General features: G+C 52.5%; 13 protein-coding genes across 13 annotated transcripts; 9 read left to right on the top strand and 4 right to left on the bottom strand.

The window, feature by feature from the left end:
- Window positions 1-328: 328 nt before the first annotated feature.
- Window positions 329-1,078, top strand: J4E92_004072 (uncharacterized protein; the record flags this gene model as incomplete). The annotated part of the gene is made up of 1 exon (XM_051495465.1): window positions 329-1,078. One exon carries the CDS (start codon window positions 329-331, stop codon window positions 1,076-1,078), a length of 750 nt encoding a protein of 249 aa, XP_051354484.1.
- Window positions 1,079-1,351: 273 nt separating this feature from the next.
- On the top strand, window positions 1,352-2,228 carry J4E92_004073 (uncharacterized protein; the record flags this gene model as incomplete). The annotated part of the gene is made up of 2 exons (XM_051495466.1): window positions 1,352-1,656; window positions 1,736-2,228. The coding sequence occupies 2 exons, from the start codon at window positions 1,352-1,354 to the stop codon at window positions 2,226-2,228; spliced, it is 798 nt and encodes a 265-aa protein (XP_051354485.1).
- Window positions 2,229-5,198: 2,970 nt separating this feature from the next.
- On the bottom strand, window positions 5,199-5,684 carry J4E92_004074 (uncharacterized protein; the record flags this gene model as incomplete). The annotated part of the gene is made up of 2 exons (XM_051495467.1): window positions 5,199-5,276; window positions 5,508-5,684. 2 exons carry the CDS (start codon window positions 5,682-5,684, stop codon window positions 5,199-5,201), a joined length of 255 nt encoding a protein of 84 aa, XP_051354486.1.
- A 951-nt stretch (window positions 5,685-6,635) lies between these two features.
- On the top strand, window positions 6,636-7,334 carry J4E92_004075 (uncharacterized protein; the record flags this gene model as incomplete). Its single annotated transcript, XM_051495468.1, has 1 exon — window positions 6,636-7,334. The coding sequence occupies one exon, from the start codon at window positions 6,636-6,638 to the stop codon at window positions 7,332-7,334; it is 699 nt and encodes a 232-aa protein (XP_051354487.1).
- A 338-nt stretch (window positions 7,335-7,672) lies between these two features.
- Window positions 7,673-8,687, bottom strand: J4E92_004076 (uncharacterized protein; the record flags this gene model as incomplete). Its single annotated transcript, XM_051495469.1, has 5 exons — window positions 7,673-7,894; window positions 7,958-8,048; window positions 8,105-8,444; window positions 8,504-8,587; window positions 8,636-8,687. The coding sequence occupies 5 exons, from the start codon at window positions 8,685-8,687 to the stop codon at window positions 7,673-7,675; spliced, it is 789 nt and encodes a 262-aa protein (XP_051354488.1).
- A 1,406-nt stretch (window positions 8,688-10,093) lies between these two features.
- Window positions 10,094-11,475, top strand: J4E92_004077 (uncharacterized protein; the record flags this gene model as incomplete). The annotated part of the gene is made up of 2 exons (XM_051495470.1): window positions 10,094-10,455; window positions 10,557-11,475. The coding sequence occupies 2 exons, from the start codon at window positions 10,094-10,096 to the stop codon at window positions 11,473-11,475; spliced, it is 1,281 nt and encodes a 426-aa protein (XP_051354489.1).
- Window positions 11,476-11,683: 208 nt separating this feature from the next.
- Window positions 11,684-12,322, bottom strand: J4E92_004078 (uncharacterized protein; the record flags this gene model as incomplete). The annotated part of the gene is made up of 2 exons (XM_051495471.1): window positions 11,684-12,189; window positions 12,274-12,322. The coding sequence occupies 2 exons, from the start codon at window positions 12,320-12,322 to the stop codon at window positions 11,684-11,686; spliced, it is 555 nt and encodes a 184-aa protein (XP_051354490.1).
- A 571-nt stretch (window positions 12,323-12,893) lies between these two features.
- Window positions 12,894-13,766, top strand: J4E92_004079 (uncharacterized protein; the record flags this gene model as incomplete). Its single annotated transcript, XM_051495472.1, has 1 exon — window positions 12,894-13,766. The coding sequence occupies one exon, from the start codon at window positions 12,894-12,896 to the stop codon at window positions 13,764-13,766; it is 873 nt and encodes a 290-aa protein (XP_051354491.1).
- A 544-nt stretch (window positions 13,767-14,310) lies between these two features.
- J4E92_004080 (uncharacterized protein) lies at window positions 14,311-16,438 on the top strand (the record flags this gene model as incomplete). The annotated part of the gene is made up of 2 exons (XM_051495473.1): window positions 14,311-15,764; window positions 15,853-16,438. The coding sequence occupies 2 exons, from the start codon at window positions 14,311-14,313 to the stop codon at window positions 16,436-16,438; spliced, it is 2,040 nt and encodes a 679-aa protein (XP_051354492.1).
- Window positions 16,439-16,787: 349 nt separating this feature from the next.
- Window positions 16,788-17,766, top strand: RPL44 (40s ribosomal protein L44e; the record flags this gene model as incomplete). Its single annotated transcript, XM_051495474.1, has 5 exons — window positions 16,788-16,790; window positions 17,297-17,372; window positions 17,425-17,525; window positions 17,576-17,641; window positions 17,692-17,766. The coding sequence occupies 5 exons, from the start codon at window positions 16,788-16,790 to the stop codon at window positions 17,764-17,766; spliced, it is 321 nt and encodes a 106-aa protein (XP_051354493.1).
- A 439-nt stretch (window positions 17,767-18,205) lies between these two features.
- On the top strand, window positions 18,206-19,360 carry J4E92_004082 (uncharacterized protein; the record flags this gene model as incomplete). Its single annotated transcript, XM_051495475.1, has 3 exons — window positions 18,206-18,401; window positions 18,467-19,134; window positions 19,196-19,360. 3 exons carry the CDS (start codon window positions 18,206-18,208, stop codon window positions 19,358-19,360), a joined length of 1,029 nt encoding a protein of 342 aa, XP_051354494.1.
- Window positions 19,361-19,832: 472 nt separating this feature from the next.
- Window positions 19,833-20,663, bottom strand: J4E92_004083 (uncharacterized protein; the record flags this gene model as incomplete). Its single annotated transcript, XM_051495476.1, has 1 exon — window positions 19,833-20,663. The coding sequence occupies one exon, from the start codon at window positions 20,661-20,663 to the stop codon at window positions 19,833-19,835; it is 831 nt and encodes a 276-aa protein (XP_051354495.1).
- Window positions 20,664-22,037: 1,374 nt separating this feature from the next.
- Window positions 22,038-23,979, top strand: J4E92_004084 (uncharacterized protein; the record flags this gene model as incomplete). Its single annotated transcript, XM_051495477.1, has 3 exons — window positions 22,038-22,104; window positions 22,162-22,714; window positions 22,764-23,979. The coding sequence occupies 3 exons, from the start codon at window positions 22,038-22,040 to the stop codon at window positions 23,977-23,979; spliced, it is 1,836 nt and encodes a 611-aa protein (XP_051354496.1).
- Between the last annotated feature and the right edge of the window lie 7 nt (window positions 23,980-23,986).

Genomic DNA, 23,986 nt, shown 5'->3' on the forward strand with positions numbered 1-23,986 from the left:
GCAGATCTGCATGTCAGAAAAGGGCTTGCGTCACCCCCTTCCCCCTTCTCGGCTAACGGGATGTGCGTCAATTGGGCGTGGGCGTGGGCGTCTGGGTTAGCCGGCATCCACGGTTGAGTTTGTTGGCAGAGGGTTGAGTCTGTGGCCTTTCTTCCTGGTTTTTGGTTTTCCTCTTTCATGGGTTTCACTTCTTTCACCATACGTATGCTCTAGGAACTGAATATTCACAACGATACGCTTGATCTCACCTCTATTGTTCTATTTAGACTAATCATTATCTTGACTACTCCGCGAAAAGACAACTGGGTTGAATATGGACACAGACACCATGACACGACCATCTCTAGAATCCAAGCGACATCACACCTTCGGCCTCCGTCGCAGCAGAAGCCACCTGTCCAGCAAACCATCCTCTTCACACCTCTTCGAAGGCACCGACGCTGTCCTCCAAAATCGCAAAGTTGCTCTTCGAAATGTCATACAGACGCACCACGCTCTCGAACGGAAATACGGCCACGTCGCAACACCAACGAGTACCTCCAGCGAACGACCGACTTCATCTTCCTCCTCCATCTCCTACGATCCCTTCACTACTGATTTCGGCGACCTATCTATGCCCGACGCTGAAGTGCGCACGTTTCGGTATCTTCTTCACAGATGGGAACCCAAGAACCTGGAGTGGGCTGATCCAGAATTCGAAAAGGTGATCGAGCGACGAAGGGAGAGCTTCGAAGAAGCGGCCATCAAGCACTTCATTAGTCGGGTTGCGCTGTGGGATGCCAGTGGGCAGGAGCAACAGACCCAGTCACGAAGCGTATTCTCAATTTTCGGCAGGCGGAGGAGATCGAGGGCGAAGAGCGATGCGAGTAGAATGCTAAGCATCGCGGAAACGACGAAAGAGGATCCTGACTTGGACGCGTTGAAGGAAGTTACTACGAGAGAGGGGTTGGCGCAACTACTATCGACGTTATTGAAGGACGATGGGCCAGCGACCGCGAGATTGAGAGAGGAGTGCAAGCAGGCGATGCATGAGTGGTATCAGACGAAGTTTATTACAGATGGGTCGACGGACAGTTGAGAGGAGGTGCATCTACATCATCTGGTTGGACTTCGTAAAATCTATGGCTATCATATTTTTCGATATACTGCATCGGTAATAAATCATGGCTTTCGGGTTAGAGAAACGTAAATTTGTGCAGATGCGACGAAGTTCAGTGTTCTTGTGCTTGCTGTACCCCAGTGATGTCATCAGCACTATCCGCATGGCTCCGCTTCCGATCGGAACCAGTCCCGTCACCCATCTCAAGCTGTTGTGAAACGAACTCACAAACACGGCTACGTTCCATCCAACATGCCTTTCCTCCACGTCGGCTACAAACGCTTTCACTACACCGACTTGAAACCACAAGATGGCAAGACACGCGAGACACTCATTTTCATGCACGGGCTGGGCTCTTCGCAGAATTACTATCAGCCAGTAACTCAAAGCTTGGTCGCGAATGGATTCCGCTGCATTACCTTTGACAACACAGGGGCCGGTCGATCGACGTACACATTTGTCGAGCAGAGTATCGAGACGCTAGGAGAAGATGTGATTGGGATTCTGGACGCGCTGAACGTCGACAAGGCTGTGTTCGTTGGGCACAGCATGGGAGGGTACGTCAGCGACCTCTCGGGCAGAAAGAAGCCTTGGAAGACGCGACTGCAACGAACACGACAACTGACACGTCTCTAGCATCGTCGGTGCACACCTTGCGGCTGAGCGAAGTGACCGCATTGTAGCAGCTATCCTGATCGGCCCTGTATATCCCAGCCCTGAGGCAGGCCCCCGCTTTCACGAACGGATAGAAACCGTTGCAAAAGACGGTATGCAACCCATGGCCGACAGCATCCCACATGCTGCAGTCGGGAAGAAGGCGTCTCCACTGGTCAAAGCGATGATCCGCGAGTTATTGCTATCGCAGGATCCAGCGGGTTATATTTCCAACTGTCGAGTCATTATCAATGCAAAGCCGCCTCAGTACAGCAAGATCAGCGTGCCCGTACTCATTCTCGCTGGTGAGGAGGACAAGAGCGCACCGCTTGAAGGATGCAAGAAGATGTTCGAAGAGATTGGTAGCAGCGAGAAGAAGTTGGAGGTTATGGAGGGAGTCGGGCATTGGCACTGTCTTGAGGCTTTTGACGAAGTCGCGAAATTGATTGAGGGGTTTTACCACGAGATACAATAAGCAATCCGTACAGGTTATTTCCGAACGACCCGCGGAACGGGGCACGCACTCACGGAACTGTAGGGTAGTGGAGAAGCTCGGCGTTCGTTTCATCGCACAGGCCCTCTTACTGCGAGTCAAAAGGGAGGAGTGTACCTGCCAAGTCATACCGCCTTTCTGTGATGCTTCGCATTGTGTTCGCAGTGTGCGCGTTGTGCCTGCGTGGTGGAGTGGAAGAGGGGTTCGTGAGGATACCACGTGCGAGCCGATCTTCCAGACGACCCTTGCGATGACTAGCTTAGCGAAAAAAAAGCTGCAATGCAGACTCATCTCCGCGTGCGAGTAGGACGCAATTGGTGGTGTTGTGCTGCCGCATGACATAGCCATTGGCGGCGTCCCTGGCCCGATCAGCTGCATCATCTGCATTGGATGTGGCCTTGGCGCATGGGTTCCACCCTCCAAAGAGCGTTTGCAGCGGATAACTGTAAGCAGTAAGGCAGCGGGCCGCGCACCCACAAGACATACATATGGGAGTAAAGACTTTTACAGCCTCCCATTCGTGTAAGAAAGGGCTGTGGGAGAAATGGATGTATTCTAGGGTAGTGGTTCAGGGTTCTGCGCTGGTACCCGCCGCAGCGGTTTGGTGTAATCTTCCCTGGCGCCCCTCTCAGCAATGCCCACGACGCCATGCGCAGCGCTTCATTTGGCATCCTTTACTTTTCAGGCTCGACATTTCCGCGTGCGCTTGCCTGAGTCGAGCGTGGGTCATCTTGGCCCGATGTCGCTGGCCTGTCGTTCTTTGATTTGATTCGGTCCTTCCCGCCGTCCGTGCTGCACTCCCAAGGTTGTGCCGGATCGACTTGTCGGTAGACGAGGCTGCCACTCGCGTCTATTCGACATGGCCTCGCGCCCTCCTTCCCTTATCACGAGCCAACCCGAAGTGATCAGCGTCCGAAGCTGTGTGTGTGGCCTCTCACGCGCTACCACATCATCGCTGGCATGTGAAAGCCGACGACATCATACTTGAATGTTTCGTCCTCTGCCCCCCATGTGCGACTCTGATTGTGACATATTTAGTGCATCTGTCATGCTCCGTCTCGAACCCACGGAAGCTAGCGAAATCCTTCTCCAGTTTAATCGCGCCGCTAGTCTTTTCACGCGCCTAGTCTATTCAGGCCCCGGAAATCGAGTCCTGGAAGGCGGTGAACTCCCAACCCTTTTCGTAGAGGTGCCCACGCGCTCGGCTCAAACTCGTCAAGAGATCGTGCATGCCGTGCGTCTCGCTGCATGCTGGCAGGGTCTGGGCCAACCAACGGCCAAGATCGACATTTGGGACGTTTTGATCTCTTCTTTATATACTAGGCTCTAGTTTCCCTCCTACTGACCGCGGTTGATTCAATAGTCCTCCAGGCGGGTCCCGCGGTTCGTCACTTGACTGACCCAACAATTACTGGCGTCACATAGCCCGCCTGTGATTCCAGATTTCATTCTCTTATACCGCTTGTGTGTGCCGTTCGCGCGAGGAATCCAAATCTGTGTGTTTCGGTGTTGGCACTGGCTGCTGGTATGGGCTTTTACCCCTTGAGCACAGAACCTTCCTATTCCGATACTGATATCCGACCTAGACGAGTACCGAAATTATTCACCACTAAGACAATATTACCGATTCAATATCCTTTGACACACCTCACATCTACGTCACTCCCCGTTCTCGATCTTTGATAGATCGGCGATGAATCGAATTGATAGTGTTGCGGGTTCCTATCTCCCTAAGATACCCAGCCAAGAACCACTGTGCAACAACAATACCATCCGGCATAGCAAACATCGCAGAAATAAAGTCGAATCGATCGCTCCTCTCCAGGTTGCAGACATGGAGCCACGACGACCAGTATCAGAGCAGCGCTCACGACCATTACGACAACAGTCCACCACATCATCAGAAAACTCAAACAGCAGATCAAAGAGCCGTGGCCATGGCTCAAAGCCCTCATCGCGACGCACTTCCTGTACTATCGTGGACCCATCAAGACCTGCGCGCCACTACCGAGTGAAGAGTTTCCAAACACCACCCGCCACCACAACCAGCCAAGATGTTGACGATGTTCTTGCGCTGCACTTCCGCAGTTGCAGCATCTTCTCAAACCCATCCTACCAATCAAACTCTGGACTTCCAAGCCCGACGATGTCTCACGGTGACGCATTCGGTTTTCCCAGCGCAGCGACGCGTTTCAGCTCAGACAGTCTACGCGTAGTGGAAGAAACATCCATGCCCCGCCAAAGCGAAGACACAATCGACGCAGAAAAGACCAACACAACCATGCATTGGACATCGCCATGCACGCGAAAACGCGAGTACGAAAGAATCGACAAAGCCAACAGCGGTCTACGAGGTTTCTTCCGCAAAGTAACACCGCGATGTGTCTCAGGCCCGCAAGAGAAGTTCTACGAGAAAGATCAGTCGGATGCTGGATCTGTGCGACGCTATCGCATGGACGATTTGGATGACGCGCATATGAATGAGAAGGACAGTGCGCGGCCGCGGACGAGTCCTACACCCAGGCCGAATTCAAGACCTGGCGTGAAGAAGCGGTGGACGTGCTTCTAGATGTGAAGAGCAGAGAAAGAGAGAGAGAACAAGAGTGACATTACGCAGCAACGAGTTTGGCATATTTTCGCGCAGCATTGAGAACAGGCGTTTGCTATATCACGATACCCACGGCATGTTTATTTTTGCGAGCTTGTTGCTTTTGAATCAGAGAGAACGCATTATACCAATACGTCCATAGAGTAGAATTTTGTCGTAATTTATAGTTTTGCATTGATCTCATGGTATTTTTGCTGGTGTAGTGAATGAACATGCAACAGGCGGTGAGCATTGCGTCATGGCATCGCATTTCTTCATGAATTGGGTATTCCATGCGCGATATACAAGGCGACGTGCAACGCAAGTGAATTGAATGGTGATGATTGGTATAATTAAATGTGTATCTATAACTTGGACTCCTCCTTGACTGTGCCAATCTTGAGCTTAGGTGCGTACTTCTTCAATACGCTCTCGTTGTGGTACTGTGTCTTGGTCAGCAAATCCAAACTTCATGTGCGATAAGGCGCTTTCGATGATCAAATCAAGGGTCCAGTCTGCCATGATTCCGCTGGTACCGAGCACCGAGTACCATCAGCGCGGTGGTACCAAGACCAAGCGCGCAACAGCAAATCCGGCCCTGGAAAACCGCGCGTAGCAAATTGTCCCAGGCATTCCTGTCCTCTCGCCTCTTCCGTGTGGTGGCTATAACGTACCTTCCAGAACTGCTTGCTAGCATCCTTTCCACCGACTCTCTTCAGGATCTTAGCGCCACCGGGGTGCTCGTCCACAAACGAGTCCATCTTGTATACATCATTGTCGACTATTATGTACAGTCCCTTCTCGACTGTGTTGTGCTCGGCGACTTGCTTGGTGGTGAGAGACTCGGACATGGTGGGCTTATGAACGCGTTTCGGCAGCGGCGGCGCGACGGCAATGGAGGAGAGGTACTTCGGCGTTTGAAATACGAGAGGGAGGTTGCGACGGTCGCGCTTAGTTTTGGGCTTTTGGAGGGATTTGTCGGTGAGGGAGCAGGTGAGTATGGCTATGGTGATGCGATAGAAGTGATCACGGGCGGAGTCTGGGGTTGATCTAGTAGTAGCTCGGGTTGCGGCTCGGTCGTGGAATGCTATAATGTGGAGGTATGCCGAGGTTGATGAATCGCGCTAAAGCTGCGCGTGGTAAGCTGGGTTGCGGAGATCGTGATTGGTGCTGACACGTCATTCCTCCCTCCCTTATCGACCATCAATCTTCCAAGGCCGTTGTTCCTTCCCCAGGCCTGGAAATCACCTGGGTAGACATCGCGGCGGCGGTGAGTTTCGCAGGTAGTACCCATGGATTTTGCGAACTCTATTGCCACATGCTGCACCGACCGTCGAAGCGACGAGTGCCGCAGGCTGGATGAATGGACGTCATGTTCCAAAGAAGGTTCTATTGCGCTTCGTCTCAAGGCGCAGTTGCCTTCTCTCCAACCTTGGTACTGATCAGGCAAATACCAGTGGACTTGTATACTCGACACATTTCATTCGGTCTCTATGCTTGGTCGCTTAGTCCACCACTACCATAACATGCGATTAACGGGTTACAGCGAATCATCGCGTATGAAGAGGAAATCCAGCAGATCTTCCTTCCTCTCACTTGCTTAGATGCAAAATGGCTGCGAAGTGGAGATGGCGTCCGAAGCAGGGACTTTTCACGAGCTCCTGCCTCTCTAAAGCTACTGCCACAATTCATTTCACTTCACCTACCACCTACCTCCCCAACTAGCTTGTGTGTCTCCCCAAGCACGCGAAAAATCGACTGCAGTATCCCTTAAGAACTGTATTCTTCGGTTACACGACAAGATGTCAGCGAAGCATACTGAAACCCCTGTGCGCAACACAGAGGTAGAATCACACCTTATTCGACTACCCGGCGAGCTTCGCAACAAGATCTTCGAATACGCACTCACCATCGATGAGGGAATCTTCTATCGCGAGGACAAACTGGGTGTGGGTTGGTTATGTCTCCATCCTCGAACATTTGAAGAAGACGTAGAAAGATTTAGCGAAACCCCCGCACCAGTAGGTCGTGTTCAAGAGTCGGATGATGACGCTCCCATGAGGAAGCGACGAAAAATCTCAGAGACGAATCTGAGTACCAACAAGCCAGTGTCAGACACCAAGAAGACGATACACCAAGGACCGGTCAGAGTGAATGGACATGTGGTCGCCAACCAGCTCCAGTTTGTCAACAAAAAGCTTCGAAACGAGACCAAAGCGTTGGTCATTCGCCACAACGATATACACATCCGGGGTCCGCCGAACAACCTCACCAGATTCTACAACAGCGTCGTGGGAAAGAGAAGACTATGGATCCAAAAGATCCACCAGCAAGTCACAGATTACCGCTTTGAGGATCTATATGGTCTCCAAATCGACGCAGAAATGCATCCCCGCTTTCTGATAGAGTGTCATAGCAGGGGCACTGGAGGCTGGGCGGAATTTTATTCTCTCGCTACTCGTGCAGCAAGTGGGACGCCGAACATTGTCTTCAGTTGGTAGTACCAAGAGCGCTTTTGTACGAGCAGAATGCCATGATCATCAGAATGGACCCGCTACTAGTAAATTTCAAGGTGTTTTCCAGAGATAGAGGCTTGGACAAGGCTGTAGCTTGACTTTCCTGCGAAGAAGATGGAATTGGGCGGAAGTGGTCGATCTCGTCGTTGCGATGAGTATACAAAGGCGGAAGGAGGAATTGACAGCGTAGTTTTTAATGTTCTGGATCTAATAGCTCCCGGACTAAGATGATATGATTCCAGCTCTACAATGCTACGTTCCAAGTGCAAACTGCGACAATATATACATGTGTTCCGAATCTACAGTCACGAAGTCAAATGCGTTCATGCTGCGGGGCTAGCAACGGACGTTGTGAGCGGGCCGCTCTCAATGTAAGTCCCAGAGAAGAACCAATCTTCGGCGCCCGTTCCATCGTTACCCTGGCGGGGCAGACGAAGGACACCAAGATGCCAGTCGGCGCCGTTGGAAGAAGTGCTGGTGGAGAAAGGCCCGGCAGTCTTGGTGAGCGTGCTGTTGCCGGTAGAGTGCCAGAAGGTGACTTGGTTCTAAGGGATGGTATTGAAAGTCAGTATGTGCTCAAGGTCACTTTATAAATGATTGCGACTTACGGAGGAGAAGTTGATCTCGTAAGCTACGTTGTGCCACTCGTCCGCCTTGAGTTCGACCTTCCACTTGCTCTGGCCGCCCACCATCCATTGCCTGCGTTTGGGTTAGCATCATCCCCGAATTGAGTTCATATATTTGGGTCAGCTCACAAGTTGGTGTTGCTAGTGCCAGACTCTCCGTTGACCCATCCGTACTTCAGTTCTGTGAAATGGCTCTCGAAAAAACAGATCTGGTGTTCATTCGTCGCACTTGGAACGTTGGTAGTAGACCTCTTGATCGAGAAATGGTAGTATACCGTGCCCTGGTTGATAGCAGCCTTCGTCTGGGGAATGAGCTCAGTCCTCCACATGTCGCTGTTCCACTTAGCCGTGTTATCGATCGTGATCTTTGCACCTTGCTTGCTGCCAGTGTCGCCAGAGTTCTTGTAGTTCGGTGACAGGTTTACGTATTTGGTGGTGGCGCCTGAGCCGTGGATATAGTACTGGTAGTCTGGCAGAGAGAGGCGAACGTCAGCTGTGTTCGCTGTGTAGCTTGACTGCAGCACTTACTGCCCACTTGATTTGCCCATGACCATTTGTCCAGATCGGAGGAAGTGGTCATGTCGTTGAAGCGACCATCCCACAGGATCGTGCCTATCTCTCGTCAATGGAATGTAACATGCAAGGTGAGGGTCAGCAAACCTGCCGACACGGCGCTCACGAGCGCGTTGACGATAGCTGCCTTTCCGAACATGTTGACGATTGAAACTCAAAAGGTCCCTGTTTTGAGAGACTGTAATAATTGGCAGTTGAAATGCCAGCATTCGAGGTCTTCACGATGCTATATAAAGACCGCCTCAAGCCAATGCTTAAAGTATCTCGACCCGAATCTGGAGGCGAGGCGTCCATTTCGTGCTTAGAGCGCTGCACATCAATATCGGGGAAAAGGCACATGTCCGGCATTCTACATTGAGTATGTACTCAATGTGCGCTGCGTGACCACTGTTCTCAATCAATCTATATGTTTTCGCCGCCTTTTCACATATAGTTGTGGACCTAGTAACGGCCAAACGGTCCGGGACACATTGCGCCTTGTCTCAGCCAGACGCGGAAATGGCGACCCGGTTTTCGTCACCGCGTCCGCGGCACATGGTTCGATGCCGGCGAGTTAAGTCCATACAGGTACGAGATGATGGCGGGCTTGTTAATGGAGGAAGGCCGATCTGGCAGGGTGTCGAGATTAAGCTACATTAAGCCGAGGCCTACCCCACAACTAGTGCGAGCTAGAAAGCTTCGAATGGCGAGTCTGTCAGCAATTTCGCATGGTGACATGAACTCAAGGTCTGTCGCTACGTGCAACTGTTTCTTGAGATATGTGAATGGATGCCTTTGGCATGACATTGGTTGCGGCGCGGGCGCACTTGCCGTGCCGCATCTTCCGAGATCTACCAAGGGGACCGAGAAGAAGAACGCCAACGCCTCGATGCCTATCGCCGCAAGAAGTCTCGCAAGAAGAGGCTGTCAACCACACCGAAATAGCTTTCCAGTCTTTCGGATCTCTCACCCATATTCAGTTCCAAGGCTTTCCTACTAGTAGCTAGTGAGTAACATATGACGACTGGTCCGGATGACCTAGCAGCTGTAGACGTCGCATGGAGTGATTCAATCTAGTACCAGACTTCAACCAAGTTGAGAGGCTCGAGAAAGTACTGCGCGGCGATAGCTGCAAGAAGAACCGCAGCAGCTGCGATCCAGGTGTAAGCGGAGATGCGGCTTCCCGCTTGGGGAGAGGACGCTAAGGAAGTGGCCTGGTCTTTTCGAAGTTGATTTTCCGAGCTGCGCCTATGAGGGCTGGATGGAACGCGAGTCATGTCACCAGCCTTAGGCACTTCGATTCATCGCTGGAGAATCAACGAGACTTTACCTGGCGTTTGAAAAGCATTTCAGAGTTGTTTGCAGCGCGAAGGGCTCCCTTTCATAACACCGCGGTTGGTACTAGCCGCTCAGGGATTAGTGTCTGTTAGTCTCATGCCGTCGTGCACACGGTGGCCTCTTACACCCCACATGGACTGAGGCACAGCAAAGACTGCGCTACGATGGATGTCGTTCCCAATCGCGCCATGAGCTTCCGCCCTCGCTGTCTCATATTAACTGCTGATCATGAATGTCGAAAGATGCATCGCGCTACACAACGAAATACTGCGCCACGGTTGGGTCAGCTCAGGTCGCAGTCCAGAGTCTCTCGAAGCCACCTGCAAGACATGGTTCGACACTTTTGGCGATGATGCCGAGGCTGTTCGTCCCCAGCTTTCGCCTGATCTTGTTCGTTTTCTCCAAGAAGCTCGACTCATTGGTTATTCTGAAAGTGTAGTCGATCTATCCTTCTTCTACTGGCTACAAAATCTCGCTTCGCCAAACTTCATGTTTGAGCAAGCGGAAGATTGGTCAGACGATGGAGAAGATGGCAATCTTTTGGTTCTCTACGAGATGAACAACTTCTCGGGTCACTGGTGCGGACTGGTGTAAGTTGAATCAGACAGCCGCATACTGTCTTGGTCCGGAATGTACTAATCTTGTCGTACAGATATGATCAAGAAGCGAACCTCTGTATCTTGAGCCCAAGCATCCATGACGCAGATGAGGTCTTTGAACAGAAAGTGTGGTACCCATTGGAAACCGCTCTGGAGTTCTGGCTGGGCCAGATTCGGAAAGGGAAGATCGTTGCTGCGCCCAAAGCTATACACGAAAAATCTGGCAATGAGCGCTACGACCCTTGGGAGTTTATCCCGTACAGCAAATCCATGCTGGAAGAGAATGTGGAGGCTTTCAATCGTCTAGTAGAAACTATCGAAACTCGGATGCCTTCCACAGCCGAGCACGCAGAAGCTGAACAAGTTGTACATGGGCTGGTCGAAGAGAGCATACTTCAAAGCATGAGTCTTCCCCACAACTTCACCTACGATTTCCTCCGACAGGCACGACGCCCACGCTTCCGAAACATAGCCCCAGGTCTCGAAGTAACTACCTCCATATTCTCCGATCAGCCATTCGGTTCTTATCTCTCGTCTACCTCCGACCGGCCTCCTATCCTTCTATTTCGCTTCAATCCCAACACTGTCACTGGCGAAGAAATAGACAATCCATTCCCTGGATTCGACCGTATTAAAACTCATACTGCGGGTCTATACCTTCTCCCACATTGGGAGACGACAGCCGAGGACGAATGTAGGTTGATTTTACCTTTTGGTATTGGAGCAAATGGGTATGCAAGGAGGACTGATGGCAGCAAGTTCGGGGGAAAAGAGGATGGTGAAGACAGCCATGTAGATATGTATCGTCCTGGATATCAGCCGCTTGAGGAGCCGCATGATCATAGTCTTGTCGATGTGTTGAAGAGCTGGACGGGTATGGTGGAGAGAGGCGATTGGCAAATTGATGAGAATGGAGTTGCAGGTGGAATGGATGTATGGAGAGAGGCTGATAGCAAGGAGAAATGGGCCGGGTATGTGATTCCGAGGGCTGTACAGGGGGTAGAGAGGTAGATAGCTGTACAGGGGGTAGAGAAGTAGATAGCTATGGTGAAGTATGAGAGCTTTCAGAGGTAGAGCAACTAAAGCAACACGAAGCTACAATCGCGCCCCGGAACTTTTCACCCTTCAAGCCTCAAGTAATAAACGCCTACGAGATAGCAGGCTGTAGAGGAAAACGGAGGTTTAGACTATTCGGAAAAGCCTCATTGGTTACCTATTTCTACTGGAAAAGGCTCTCGAGGTGGCGTCGCACCATTCTCGATTCTTTGTCTTCGTTCTCTACTCGATATCCCGGACCTTCCCGGCAACCAGGATTCCACCATGCATCTTCCCAGAGATCTATAGCATGCTGCCAAATGATCTTGAGGCGCTGTCCCTGAGACGATGCGCTCTTGCTAAAGTCATCCAAATAGCCCCTATCGAACTTAACCTGAGATGCCTTACAAACTCTCGGACCTCGCAAGATCTCGGTGTCTTGTCCATCTTGTGCAGGCTTCGGACGCCCAAGCTTAATCTTGAAGCTGTTGTACTTGAAGTCCAAGCCCGCAGTCTCCGAGTAAAGTTGCCTGTTCGCATACTTGAGCATGTTGAACTCAACGTAGCGCTTGACAGGAGACGGTGTTTCGAGTGCACCGAGATTTTCCGAGTGCCGCACAACCTGCCGGGGTGCTTCCGGCGAGTGAAGATAGAGCGGAGTTGGTGAAGAGAGCGCGAGCTCGTATATTTCTGGAACATCATAGTTAGCGCATGACCAGTGCATCGATCATCGTCGAAGTGGCAATGATAAATGACTCCAGAGCTCTGACTTACTGTTTCGTAATTCACCGGGGAGTTTGAGCAGGGGCGATTCCGTGGACATGTTGTTAAGTTCGTCTGCTTGTCTGCTTGTACCGTACTTCTGCTGGGTAAACTAGAGTAACGTCTTCGAGTCGAAATTAAGTACCAGACGCAGACTTCTGTAAAACATGGGTGGGTTTAGATTCTGCTCGGAGAGGAGAGGAGCACTCGGGGGGTGGGAGTAGGATGCTTTAAAGGGACGAGCCACTAGGTACTCCAGGTGAAAAAGGTCACTGCATTCAACTCATTCGCGATACGATCGAGTGAGTACTCTCTCGTAAATTGAAACGCTCTGGATCGCGCTTTGCCTCTGTTGAAGTGGTTAGCCTCACGTTGACAACACTGTTGGGCCGGATCGTATCGATCGCGAGTTTCACTCACGAGCGTTCACTATTTGTAACCCTCTACTACATATACAAGGGCTTCCTCCCTTCTACATAACAACCACATCACAACTCTTCTTGATCTACAAATACTCACGAATCCACCAATCACTCAACCCCTACCAACGTAATCTGCTCCCCAAATCTTCTACCAACGCGGAAAGCATGCCAATTAGGTCGAACATGTTTTCAGATTTCATCTGGTCGTTTATGTCGAAACCGGAAGCTGTAAAACCAGCGACCAAGAGCCGCCTCTTCCTTCTTCCTCCCGAGCTCCGGAACGTTATCTACGAATACGTCCTAACCACACCAGACGCAACGCTAAAGTACACGACAAACGACACCTCCGGCCACAAACAGCTCAATCAGCTACAGTATGTCAACAAACAGCTACACCAGGAGTGCGCACACCTTGAGTTGAAGTTCAATACTACCATCACGATCTCTACCCGGGCCGAAGGCAAGACCACTGCCACCGAACAATTCTTTGCGCTTCTCGCATCTCTTCCAGAAGAGAAACACAAATGGCTCCGAAATGTGGCTCTGCAAAATACCGACGCTGATGTGAACGAGTACTTGACGCAAAGGAATAATCCAGGCAAAAAGGTCCTCAAACAGATCGACAACCAAGCCAACATGTGTCGACTAGCGAAACTGTGCAGACAGATGCCATATATTACCGTGGAACACAAATGGTCAATGTTCAGCGCCAAAGTGCTGAAGACAGCCTCTAATGGACCTGTCGATCCTCTCATGGTAATCGCACTTGGGGTTGCCTTATCAGAGCATCTCTTAGGTGACTCAAGGACCGAACTCTGGCCTATGGAACCGAACACCAGACCAGTCATAGAAAAAGGGTTGGAGATCGTGAGAGGGTGGAACAAATTTGATATAAAGGGCGGGACGTCGCAACCATTACATGAGAGTTTACGGGCGGATAATTTGCACTTCTTCCCCATGGAAGATATCCTAGAATCGGAGGAAGTCTCCGTACGCACAGGAACTCACTTCAACGATAAAGGGGAGGATCTTGCGCCGATATGGAGAGCGGCGATAAGGAAGTGGGTAGCGGAGGGACTATAACGGAACTTTTCATCAGATCATGTCTACTCTAAACAACCCGCGAGAAGATGCGGATCGATGAGCAATTATAAGCATTCATGTACCTCGTTCATGTAATTCGCATCGGTGATGCCGTCCTTTGCAGGTGACCAATGTAAACTCGCGATGAGTGTGTCTTCATAGCTGTTGATGTAGCCTCCACAGGGTCTTGTTTTGTAGTAATATTTGACTTATTCGCATGCGTAGAAGGTTAGGCGACTTGTATATGATTCGTCGTTCACAATTCTTGTTTGTTTCATCGGCACCTGTGATGTTTGTCGTGTGAAAGCGAATGAAAGAGGTGAACGAGATGAAAGCAGCCGCGGCCAGCGCACGGGCCCGCAGTTGCCTCGGTGACATCACAAACAAGCTGCGCAGACTTTCCCAAGTCTGCCTATCGCCCATCACAGCGACCACACGAGCCAACCCACGCCTGTCTCACGTCCGCCCTACAACTGTCTCAGTCGCCGGCCCCGCTCAACCGTAAACTTAATTCCGCGACAAAAAAGGACCCCACCACATCGACATGGCTGACGCGCGCGGAGAGTACTGGTACTATGAAGATGGCGTCGACCCCAGCAAGATAACAGTCCCGGAGCTGAGGAGCATCTTGCTGAGACATGGCGTCACATATCCGTCCTCGGCAAAGAAGCCCGCTCTGGTTGGCATGTTCGTCGACCTGGTCCTCCCTCAGAAGTCCAAAGTCCAGCGGATGCAGGCACACACGAAGCGATCGACGCGGGGCATCGTAGACGTCCCCTCCAGTTCAGCCAGTACGGTCGAGACAGACGACGCCGAGGACGAAACACTCATAGCACCTACGCCTGCGAAGACACGACGCACAACCCGCCGAACCACCCGCGAGCCAACAGAGGAGGCAGAGGTGCCGGCACCACGCGCCAAGACACCCGCGCGCGCTGTCCCTGCCAAACACAGCAGAGCGTTTGAGCCCGAGGTGGATGAGAGGCCTGCAGCTAGGCGTACACGCAAGAGTGTCACTCCTGCACCCAAAGAGCCCACGCCTGAGCCTGAAGCATGGCATCGCAACGACGCTGCCAGCCCCTTCACCCAGGAAAACCCGTTCCAAAGCGGAAGCTCTCCTGCAGTACCAGATACCATATCGCGCGACCGGCGTAGGAGAACTACTGGATTTGGTCAGCAGGAGCGGCGCAAGAGCGATGCGCACCGCCGGAGGACCGTCCAACCCAAGGCTGAACAACTAGACGAGGGCATCATGGTACCTACACGTGGAACGTTTGATGTGGCGGACCCACGTACACAGCATCAGGAAGACGATCTTGCAGATGCCGGCGAGGAGTTCACTCCAGAGGAGCAACTTGAACTAGTGCGCGAGCGTGCAAAGGCTGGCGAAGTCGACATTCTGCCTCCACGCAGACGGAGGCAAAAGGGCAAAGCCACTGGTACGATCAAAGCAATGGCCGGAACTCTACTCCTCACAGCATCAGCCGCTTTCGCTGGCGTCTGGCGACAGGAAAAGATCGATGTTGGCTTTTGTGGCATCGGACGAGATGCTACTGGACTTGGTGGTATGGAGCTACCGAGCTGGGCAGACCAGCTCCTCCCGCAGTGTGAGCCCTGCCCACCACACGCGCAGTGTTTCCGCGGGTTGACTCTGAGGTGCGATCCCGATTTCATTATGAAGGACCATCCGCTGTCACTCGGTGGCCTGGTTCCTCTCCCTCCGACGTGTGAGCCAGACAGCGAGAAGACGCGGAAGGTGAATGGTATCGCGAACAAGGCAGTGGAGATTCTGCGACAGCGCAAGGCCCAGTATGAGTGTGGGGAACCAGATGCGGCAGGGAATCCAGTGGAAAGCCCTGAAGTTAGCGAAGGAGATCTGAAGCAGCAGATGGCTTCTCAAAAGAGCAAGAGCTTGACAGACCAGGAGTTCAGTGAGCTGTTCGACAGAGCCTTTCCTGAATTGACTATGCGAGAGGAGATAGTCGAAAGCACCGATGGGTAAGTACTTCCTTTCCAGTTCTCCAACCACTTGTGCAACATATCTGACGTGGAATTGTACTAATCAGTTACTCTTCCTTGGAAACAGAACAACAGGCGGACGACGTCTCGCATCCACCTCCCTCGCCAAGCTCTCCCTCTCCTGCAGCGTCCGAAGATCCCTCCGAGAATCTTTTGAACGACATCTTCTCCAAATTGTAACGATGCTCATTCTGATTGCCACTGGATCGTACGGAAAGTACGCATACACCAGTAACCGAGCAATGGAAGTTCGCGCGAAGCAACTCGCAAGCGACGCATACGATAGACTCCAGGACCAGGCCGCGTTGAGCTACTATGACCCTGGCGCGGAGAAGGGTATCAGTATGACACAACTGCGAGATGACGTCTTGAGGACTGAGTTCAACGCATCTCGCCGACAGAAGCTATGGACAAGGGTGCAGACGAAGGTCGAAAAGAACAGCAACATCCGTGCAGGTGTCCGAGCCACAGCGAGTGGTGACGTTGCTCGCATGTGGGAATGGGTCGGCCCTGTGAAGCGCATCGACGACGGACGGAGCCCTGAGAAGCGCGAGAGTGGCAGGTTCAGTCTCGGCATGGGTAGCAGCCCACTGTCCGCATCCAAGGATACGAAGGAGGTCCAGAAGTGGGAGGAGGGACATCCGATTTACTAGTCGTTACGCTCGCAGCTTTCATTTGTTTCCCATCGCGGGTTTATGGGTCAAGGATGATATATGATTAGGGATCTGCACTTTATTTGGCACGCATGATACCACAATTCAATTCTTACTTCGACTGCACTTCATCGTTTCAACACACTCAATGACTAGTGAATATGTTTGGGGATGGTCTGGTGCGTGCCCTCGACATCTTGGCTGTGGCTGGTGAGTGGCGCGGATGTCGGCTTACTAACCTAGCCGAAGCCCACACAACGCTAGCAATATCGGCCCAGCGCGACCACAACACCTCCAGCAACACCGCCAACTTTTCGCTCATACTAACCACAGAGCAAAATCCGTCAAAATGGTGAGTGACATTCTTGTTGCCAGAGACATTGCGAAAGACCACGACCGGTGCGACGAGCGAACGAATCCACGAATCTTCGATGACGATGGCGAGGCGAATTCTCCGACCCCGCGACATTCGACACGATGATACCCCATTAGAAGACCGAGATGTGGCGGAAGACACTTGATGCTGAGAGGGGTGGGATTGTACAACGTCTCTTACAGAGGGCTGCTGGTGCGAAGGGACATGTGAGGACCTTGGCGTTGAAGAGGCGGCGACTCAACACGTACTCCATCACGGGCCCTTGGTATCGCGCCGCATCTGAACCCAGCTGTCGGGCGCAGTGTAGATGCTGGCATTTGATGGTGGCAACATCTCACCAGGATGATCTCAATCGCGACCTCCGCATCACCGCACATCCCTCGCCATCGCTTACGTCGGTCGCTCGCTTCGCATTCGTCGCCAGTACAGGAAATTGGGAATTTCAAAAGCATTGAGCCTGAATGCTGACTGTGACTTCCCAGGTCAACGTTCCCAAGACCCGCCGAACCTACTGCAAGGGCAAGAAGTGCATGAAGCACACCCAGCACAAGGTCACCCGTTAGTGATCCGCGTCCACACACTCGCATACCCGTATACTGAGACTGTGTAGAATACAAGGCAGGAAAGGCCTCTCTGTTCGCGCAGGGTAAGCGTCGTTATGACCGCAAGCAATCCGGTTACGGAGGTCAGACCAAGCCCGTCTTCCACAAGGTACGATCGCACGCATTCGAGCTCAAAAGATGAGTACTAACACCATGCAGAAAGCGAAGACCACCAAGAAGGTCGTTCTCCGTCTAGAGTGCACACAGTGCAAGACCAAGGCACAGGTAGGCTCCGCTCACATTCTTCCACCTCGCAATCGCTAACATACTCGTAGCTCGCCCTCAAGCGATGCAAGCACTTCGAGCTCGGTGGTGACAAGAAGACCAAGGGTGCCGCTCTCGTCTTCTAAGCGTGTACCTTCTTTCTCTCTCTTTTGCTGGGCTCTCGGCGTAGTCTTCGGGCGGATGGAATGGACGGCTCTACCTTCGACTCAAGCAATGCATCAATCATCAGTGCGATAGGAATGAAGGCGTGTGAGGCGGAAGATCTGGCGACAAAAGGTCACCAGCCACGAATTTACGGACTGTAACCTACATATGCATCAAATGGAGCTCGATTGAAGGGACCGCAAAACATTCCCACTTAACGCAGGTAGTGACAGCGTGATCGGTGCCAAGTGATGGCTTCTGGATGCAGCAGGTACAGCCGCGCGGATCGTTACTGACGGAGTCATTTCTAAGTAGTGGCTACCCCTCCACCCCACTAACGCGTCGCGCCCTATCTTGTCGATTGGCTTTGACGCTACTTCTCATGTGAGTCTCCATCATTCTTTGGATTGCCCTCACACAATGGCTGATACTAAGAAAAGTGTCCTCATTATTGGCGGCGGCGCAGTCGGTGCCATTGCAGCCGTCAACCTCGAAGTCGGCGGTCTCGCAACGGTGACCGTGGTGCTGCGATCCAACTACAACGTCGTCAAAGACCAAGGATACACAATCGAGAGCTGCGATCATGGAAAATTGGACGAATGGAGACCTAGCGTTGGTACGTTGTAAACCTTATGAGCGATCCACCTGCCGATCCGCACCCAAAAAGCTAACACACCCAAGTCCGCAACACCATCCCCAACCTTACCGAAGAAGACCTCCCACCATACGACTACGTCGTACTCTGCACCAAAAACATCCCCGACGTCTCCCCCACCGCCGTCGACCTAATCACGCCGGCCCTGCCCAAGAACAGCAACAAAACCACTCTAATCCTCCTGCAAAATGGCCTCAACATCGAAAAGCCATTCTTGCGCCCGCATCCCAACATCCCCATTCTCTCCGCTATCTCCATGATCGGCAGCGCGGAACCCTCACCGGGCCACATCGTCCAAGACGAAGGCGACAGGCTTCTCATCGGCGCGTTTCCCACTTCGAACATCAACCCTGCTGTACCGGAACGTCGGGCGGAGGAGTTCGTGGAGTTGTATGGGAAAGGAGGGAAGACGAATTGTCAGTACTCGCCTAATGTTTTGCATGATAGGTGGAAGAAGCTGGTGTTCAATGCTTGTCTGAACCCCATCTGCGCGATTACGGGACTGGATGATGGGCGGCTAAGACTTGCTGATGGGGCGTTGGATGGCCTTGTTAGACCGGCTATGCGCGAGATTGTTGCGGCTGCGAAGGCGGTTTGTGGTGTTGAGTTGGCGGAGGATGTGGTTGAGGCGACCATTCATCTTGATCCGTTGGAGAGCTATTTGAAGCCGAGTATGCAGCAGGATGTGGAGAAGGTGAGTCTAGTTCCTGACTCCGGTGGTTCACGTGGGAAGAACGAGGTGCTAACGTTGATAGGGCAACTTTATCGAGTTTGAGAATCTGCTGGGCGAGCCGTTGAGAGCGGGAAAAGATGCTGGTGTTGCTATGCCGACGTTGGAGGTGCTATATCAGCTTGCGAGGGCGATTCAATGGCGGATGAAAGAGACTAGAGGACTTGTCGAGGTGCCGAAGAAGAAGTAGCGCGGTTAAGCTGGAATGGCAGCTCTTGGTGTTGTTCATGGTGTTATCAGCTCCACATGTACTATCAAGTACGGATTGGTAGAGTACTAGAGATTATGACACGAACTTGGAATGACCATCGAAGATGTGTAGTATTTCTTCGAAGCTTTTCAGCCTGTTGCTAGCATGCTGTCTAAGACAAAGAGAAAGCTCCAATCAACCTCACCTAAACGACCACCAGTACCGTGACCGTTTCTTGATGCGGACACCGAGGCCAGGCATCGTCATCGGGGTATCTGGCCCATCAGAAGGCCACCTCATACCAGAAAAAAACTGAACAGGCCTAGAGCCTACATCGACGCCAGGTCACCTATCTTGTAGGTTTTCATGTTGATGTAGGCTGCAGACCCGTTCGGTTTTTTTCTTGATTGACGTGAGGCCGAGAACGTAACCAGGCCTTGTCGCCTAGATTCGATCCCCTCTGGTTCACTCTCTAGATACCATGCTCCATCCACTCTCGCAAGTACTTATTGCCAATCCACTGCTCTGCCTCTAGAATAACCTCGCCATCTTCCGCAACTCTGTGATTCGCCTTGATGACGGGTACTGTGAAGTTCGCAGGTAAGGTGGGGAAGTACCTTAAGTTCTCAGCCTGTAGTTGCGCTAAGTGTACTTTTGGGCCTTTACATGGCTCTCTCCATTTCTTTCCAGATTCTTTCAACATAGTATGTTCGGATTCGTCGAAAATAAGGTATTTGGTGGTTTCGCCACGGTATGCATAGTAAATGGATAGAGCCGCCATAAAGAAGAAGACAGCGTCGTAGTGCCGGCGGTTGGTGTATGCCCAGAAAGGGTTATAACACTTGACTCTCATAGTGGGGATGTCGTTGCAGAGTCGGGCGAGGCGTGCGACAGCCTCCGCGCTCTCACTATCGAAGCACTTTGGATCATACTTGTCGCATGTGATGCTGATGGTCTTAATCCAGGACCTTTTGGCAATAGATATCGACGACACCCAGGCAGTAAGCATGTCGGACGGAGACTCATGTCCCGAACTCTCAGACAATGTGACGTCGTTGAACTTGAGCTCCAAACCAGCAGTCTCTGCATACAACTGCTTGTTAACATACTTGAGCTGGTTGTATTCGACAAGCTTCTCGTCATCCCCCTGCTGGAAAGGTGCCTCGCGATGGTAGAGGTACGGCTTGTCTTCACCATCCTTAGGCATGCGGTAATGCAGCGGCTCTGAGTGGGTGAGAGCAAGTTGGTAGATCGTGTTGCGGAGCTCGGCCGGTAAGTCCAGAAGAAGCGAGGTGTTGGCCATCGTGGTGCGATAGTGGTTGAGACTTGTTTTCGGGAGATGAGGAAATTCAGTCGGGTTGGGGCTGTAATTGACACAAGAAATTGTGCTTGAGACCCTCGGTTGACTAGTGGCCGGTTGTCGTTCCAAGGTTCGCTCTGCGCCGCCTAAACTGGAAGGGGGTGCTTCCCTCCACCTACACTCCAGCAATACAGCAATACAGCTCGTCTCTCACCCAACAGGCCCGCACTCTTCGGGTGAATGCGTCATTACCTCCATGGTTCCCTACACGCCATTCACTTCTTGCACGCACTGGGGCTGACTTGGACTACATCTCCTTCACCTTGGGTTCAGTCCCGAAACTAAATCGTGTCATCTACTCGACCAAACTATGACCAACATACCGGCTTGTAACGCAGAGCTCATGTATGGGTACGTCGGTGTCGTGATCAGCAAGCTAACTTCTGTAACATCACGTGCAAACTCAAAACCCAACTACACCTGGGCAGGGCTGCGTAAAGCGTGTCGTACGATTCCAAGATACGTAAAAATGGTTAGAGTCCACAGCAGGTTTAGGGCTGAGTTGGTGTTGCAACATTTCGGCGAAATTCTTCAGCAGCCGATGGGGTGGAAAGATGGATATTGACGAGACGAGGCATTTCCACTCATCTCGATCAGGATGGGTTCGGCATGGCTATTCGATCGGAGAAGGCGACGCTGGTGGAAGCGTGACCATCCGAAGCAAGGCCGGAGGAGTTGGCGATTGGACAGTCATGGGTTCGCGTCGTGGGAGTGGAGGGGAGTTCCTGAAAGCAGAGCGGGCCATGGCCCTGCCGCTGCAAGGGCATGAAGATCTTTTATCGTAAAACCGGTAGAGGCGGAAGATCTTGGGCGCTGACAACGTCGCCATAGCAGGGTAAACCAGGTTTTAGTGGGCTGAGGAGCGGAACCGAGGTGGCGGTGCAGTTCGGCTCATGTCATGCTTGGCGAATGACGAGTGACGACGCTGTGAACCAACTGGGCTGCTGGCCACGACTGGCAAGAGTCAAGAATCTTCTTAACCTTCGCACGTGAAGCACGCTACCCATCACCTGTCGCTCCTGTGACTCTGCCCTACGCCTCGCGCACCTCACCTGGCCACCGACCCAACAACAACCATTCTTGAGCGCTTTCGAGCGCGCGCGCCTAGGCTTGGAATCCACTCAGCCACGCTTTGCTGCTTAGTATCACGACCAGATCAGCACTTTTCAGCCGCGAAATCAGCCCACCGACAACAGATAGCTTGATAACCTCAGGCATCAGCGCTTCCCCAAGCCTGACTCTATGCACACAAACGCGCCTCACCAGGCCGAACACCAACAACACCTCGGCACAGCCAGCGCATACCGTATACCGAAAATGGCGCTCAACGGAGTGCGCCGGAAAGACACGACCAAGGGCCCGCCGCTGCGCGTTCTGTCGTTAGGTATGTTGGTGATGTGATGTAAGGCCTCAGTATGGCAGGTGCTAACCCATGTGACAGACGGCGGCGGTGTGCGGGGGTACTCCATGCTCATCATCCTCCAGGAATTGATGCACCGAACTTTTGTCGAAACCGAAGGCAGAGCCCCAAAACGGCACGAAGTACCCAAGCCATGCGAACACTTCGATCTCATTGTCGGCACCGGCACGGGAGGCTTGATCGCTATCATGCTGGGGCGGCTGAGAATGGACGTTGAGACCTGCAAGGACGTCTACGTGCGCATGACGAGGAGAGTCTTCGAGACCGACAAGACATTTGCCGGCATACCGTATCGATCGACGTTGTTCAAGGCGTCGAAGCTGGAGGAGGCCATCATGCAATGCGTGCGCGAACATACAATCTACGACGACGAGGGCAACGACAATCACAACGGGCAGGATGCACCGCCCATGACCCCCGGGAGCGCAATATCGGGCCGCATGCAAAGAAGCGCTAGTAATGCCAGCAACTACAGCCAGATTGGCATGACTCCCGTGAATATGCGCATAGCCGCCATGAAGTGGGGGAACCCTCACGCCCAGCTATACGACAACAGAGAAGAGCGCACTAAGACGTGAGTAGGACGCATTTCGTTGATATGCCAATGCGCTAACTGTCTGCAGTGCCATCACAGCTGTCTACAAGGGCACCAAGAAGTCTGGCAACGGCCAGGTTCTCCTCCGCTCCTACGATTCCCGTAAAGAACCTCCAATCGAACCAAACGCCACGATATGGCAAGCCGGCCGAGCAACTTGCGCGACCGCCCTAGCATTCAAGCCAATCCAGATCGGCCAATCTGTCTTTCTCGATGAAGGCTCCGGCAAATACAACCCAGCGCCTATGGCTCTCGACGAAGCTGTTTGCAACGAATGGCCTGGGCGCGAAGTTGGCGTTTTCATAAGCATAGGCACCGGAAAACGGCCAGAAGGCACAAACGCACAACAGCATCTGTGGTGGGAAGGCTTCGTTTCCGGCGGCATGGGCGACTTTGCAGAGGCGAGACGGAAATTGATCCAGAAGATTGAAGATTGCGAACGGACACACAAGGAGATGAAGGACCACCTTGCGAAAAGACAAGTCAACCCCGAGAACTACTACCGTTTGAACGTCAACGTCGGCGTGGGAGAATTTGGAATGAATGAGTGGAATGCGCTCGCGGAAATCAGCACGAATACACGCATGTACCTGGCGGACAAGGGAGTACAAGGCATGACGCTTGACTCGGCTGCAAAGATCGCAAGGATACACTTCGCAAAGGTGCGATGGGAGCGCGCAGCCAAAGGAGAGTCGCCATTTTCGCCAGGCGCGCAAGCACCGAACAAGCCTCTTCCTACGGTCCCAGACCCAGCACCCATGGCAGTCGAACTACCAGCTGAGGAACTCGCGCCAGAATACTACACAAACATACATCCCGCCTTCCGCCCTCCGCCAGAACCGCGCCGGCCATCAGACAACGACAAGTTCCTAGTTGTGTCATCAGACGAATATCCGCAATCAGCGGCGAGTACAGATGGATTCAGCGACTTCCATCCCCGGCATTCAGGTGAATTAGTGTCGCCAGGACGTCGTTCGGATGAGCAATTCTCAGCGGGGCGTCCAGTATCCTGGATGAGCTCTGCGCCTAGCTGGGATGATCGCATGTCCAACGCTCCACCTAGACCACCTAAGACACCTTTGCAAGATGGACTTCACCCACCGCCTCTATCGGGTACGCGCACATCACCCCCCTCTGGCTCTCACTTCGCAAGACCACCTCCAGGTGCGCCTCTACCGTACCCGGATACTGACGGCCCGCCCCCAATTGTCAACAAGGCGACGAAACCGGATTATACACGGTAAACGAGTG

Source organism: Alternaria infectoria (genome assembly GCF_024043175.1).
Source record: "Alternaria infectoria strain BMP 0036 chromosome Unknown scaffold_5, whole genome shotgun sequence".
Lineage (NCBI taxonomy): Eukaryota > Fungi > Ascomycota > Dothideomycetes > Pleosporales > Pleosporaceae > Alternaria > Alternaria infectoria.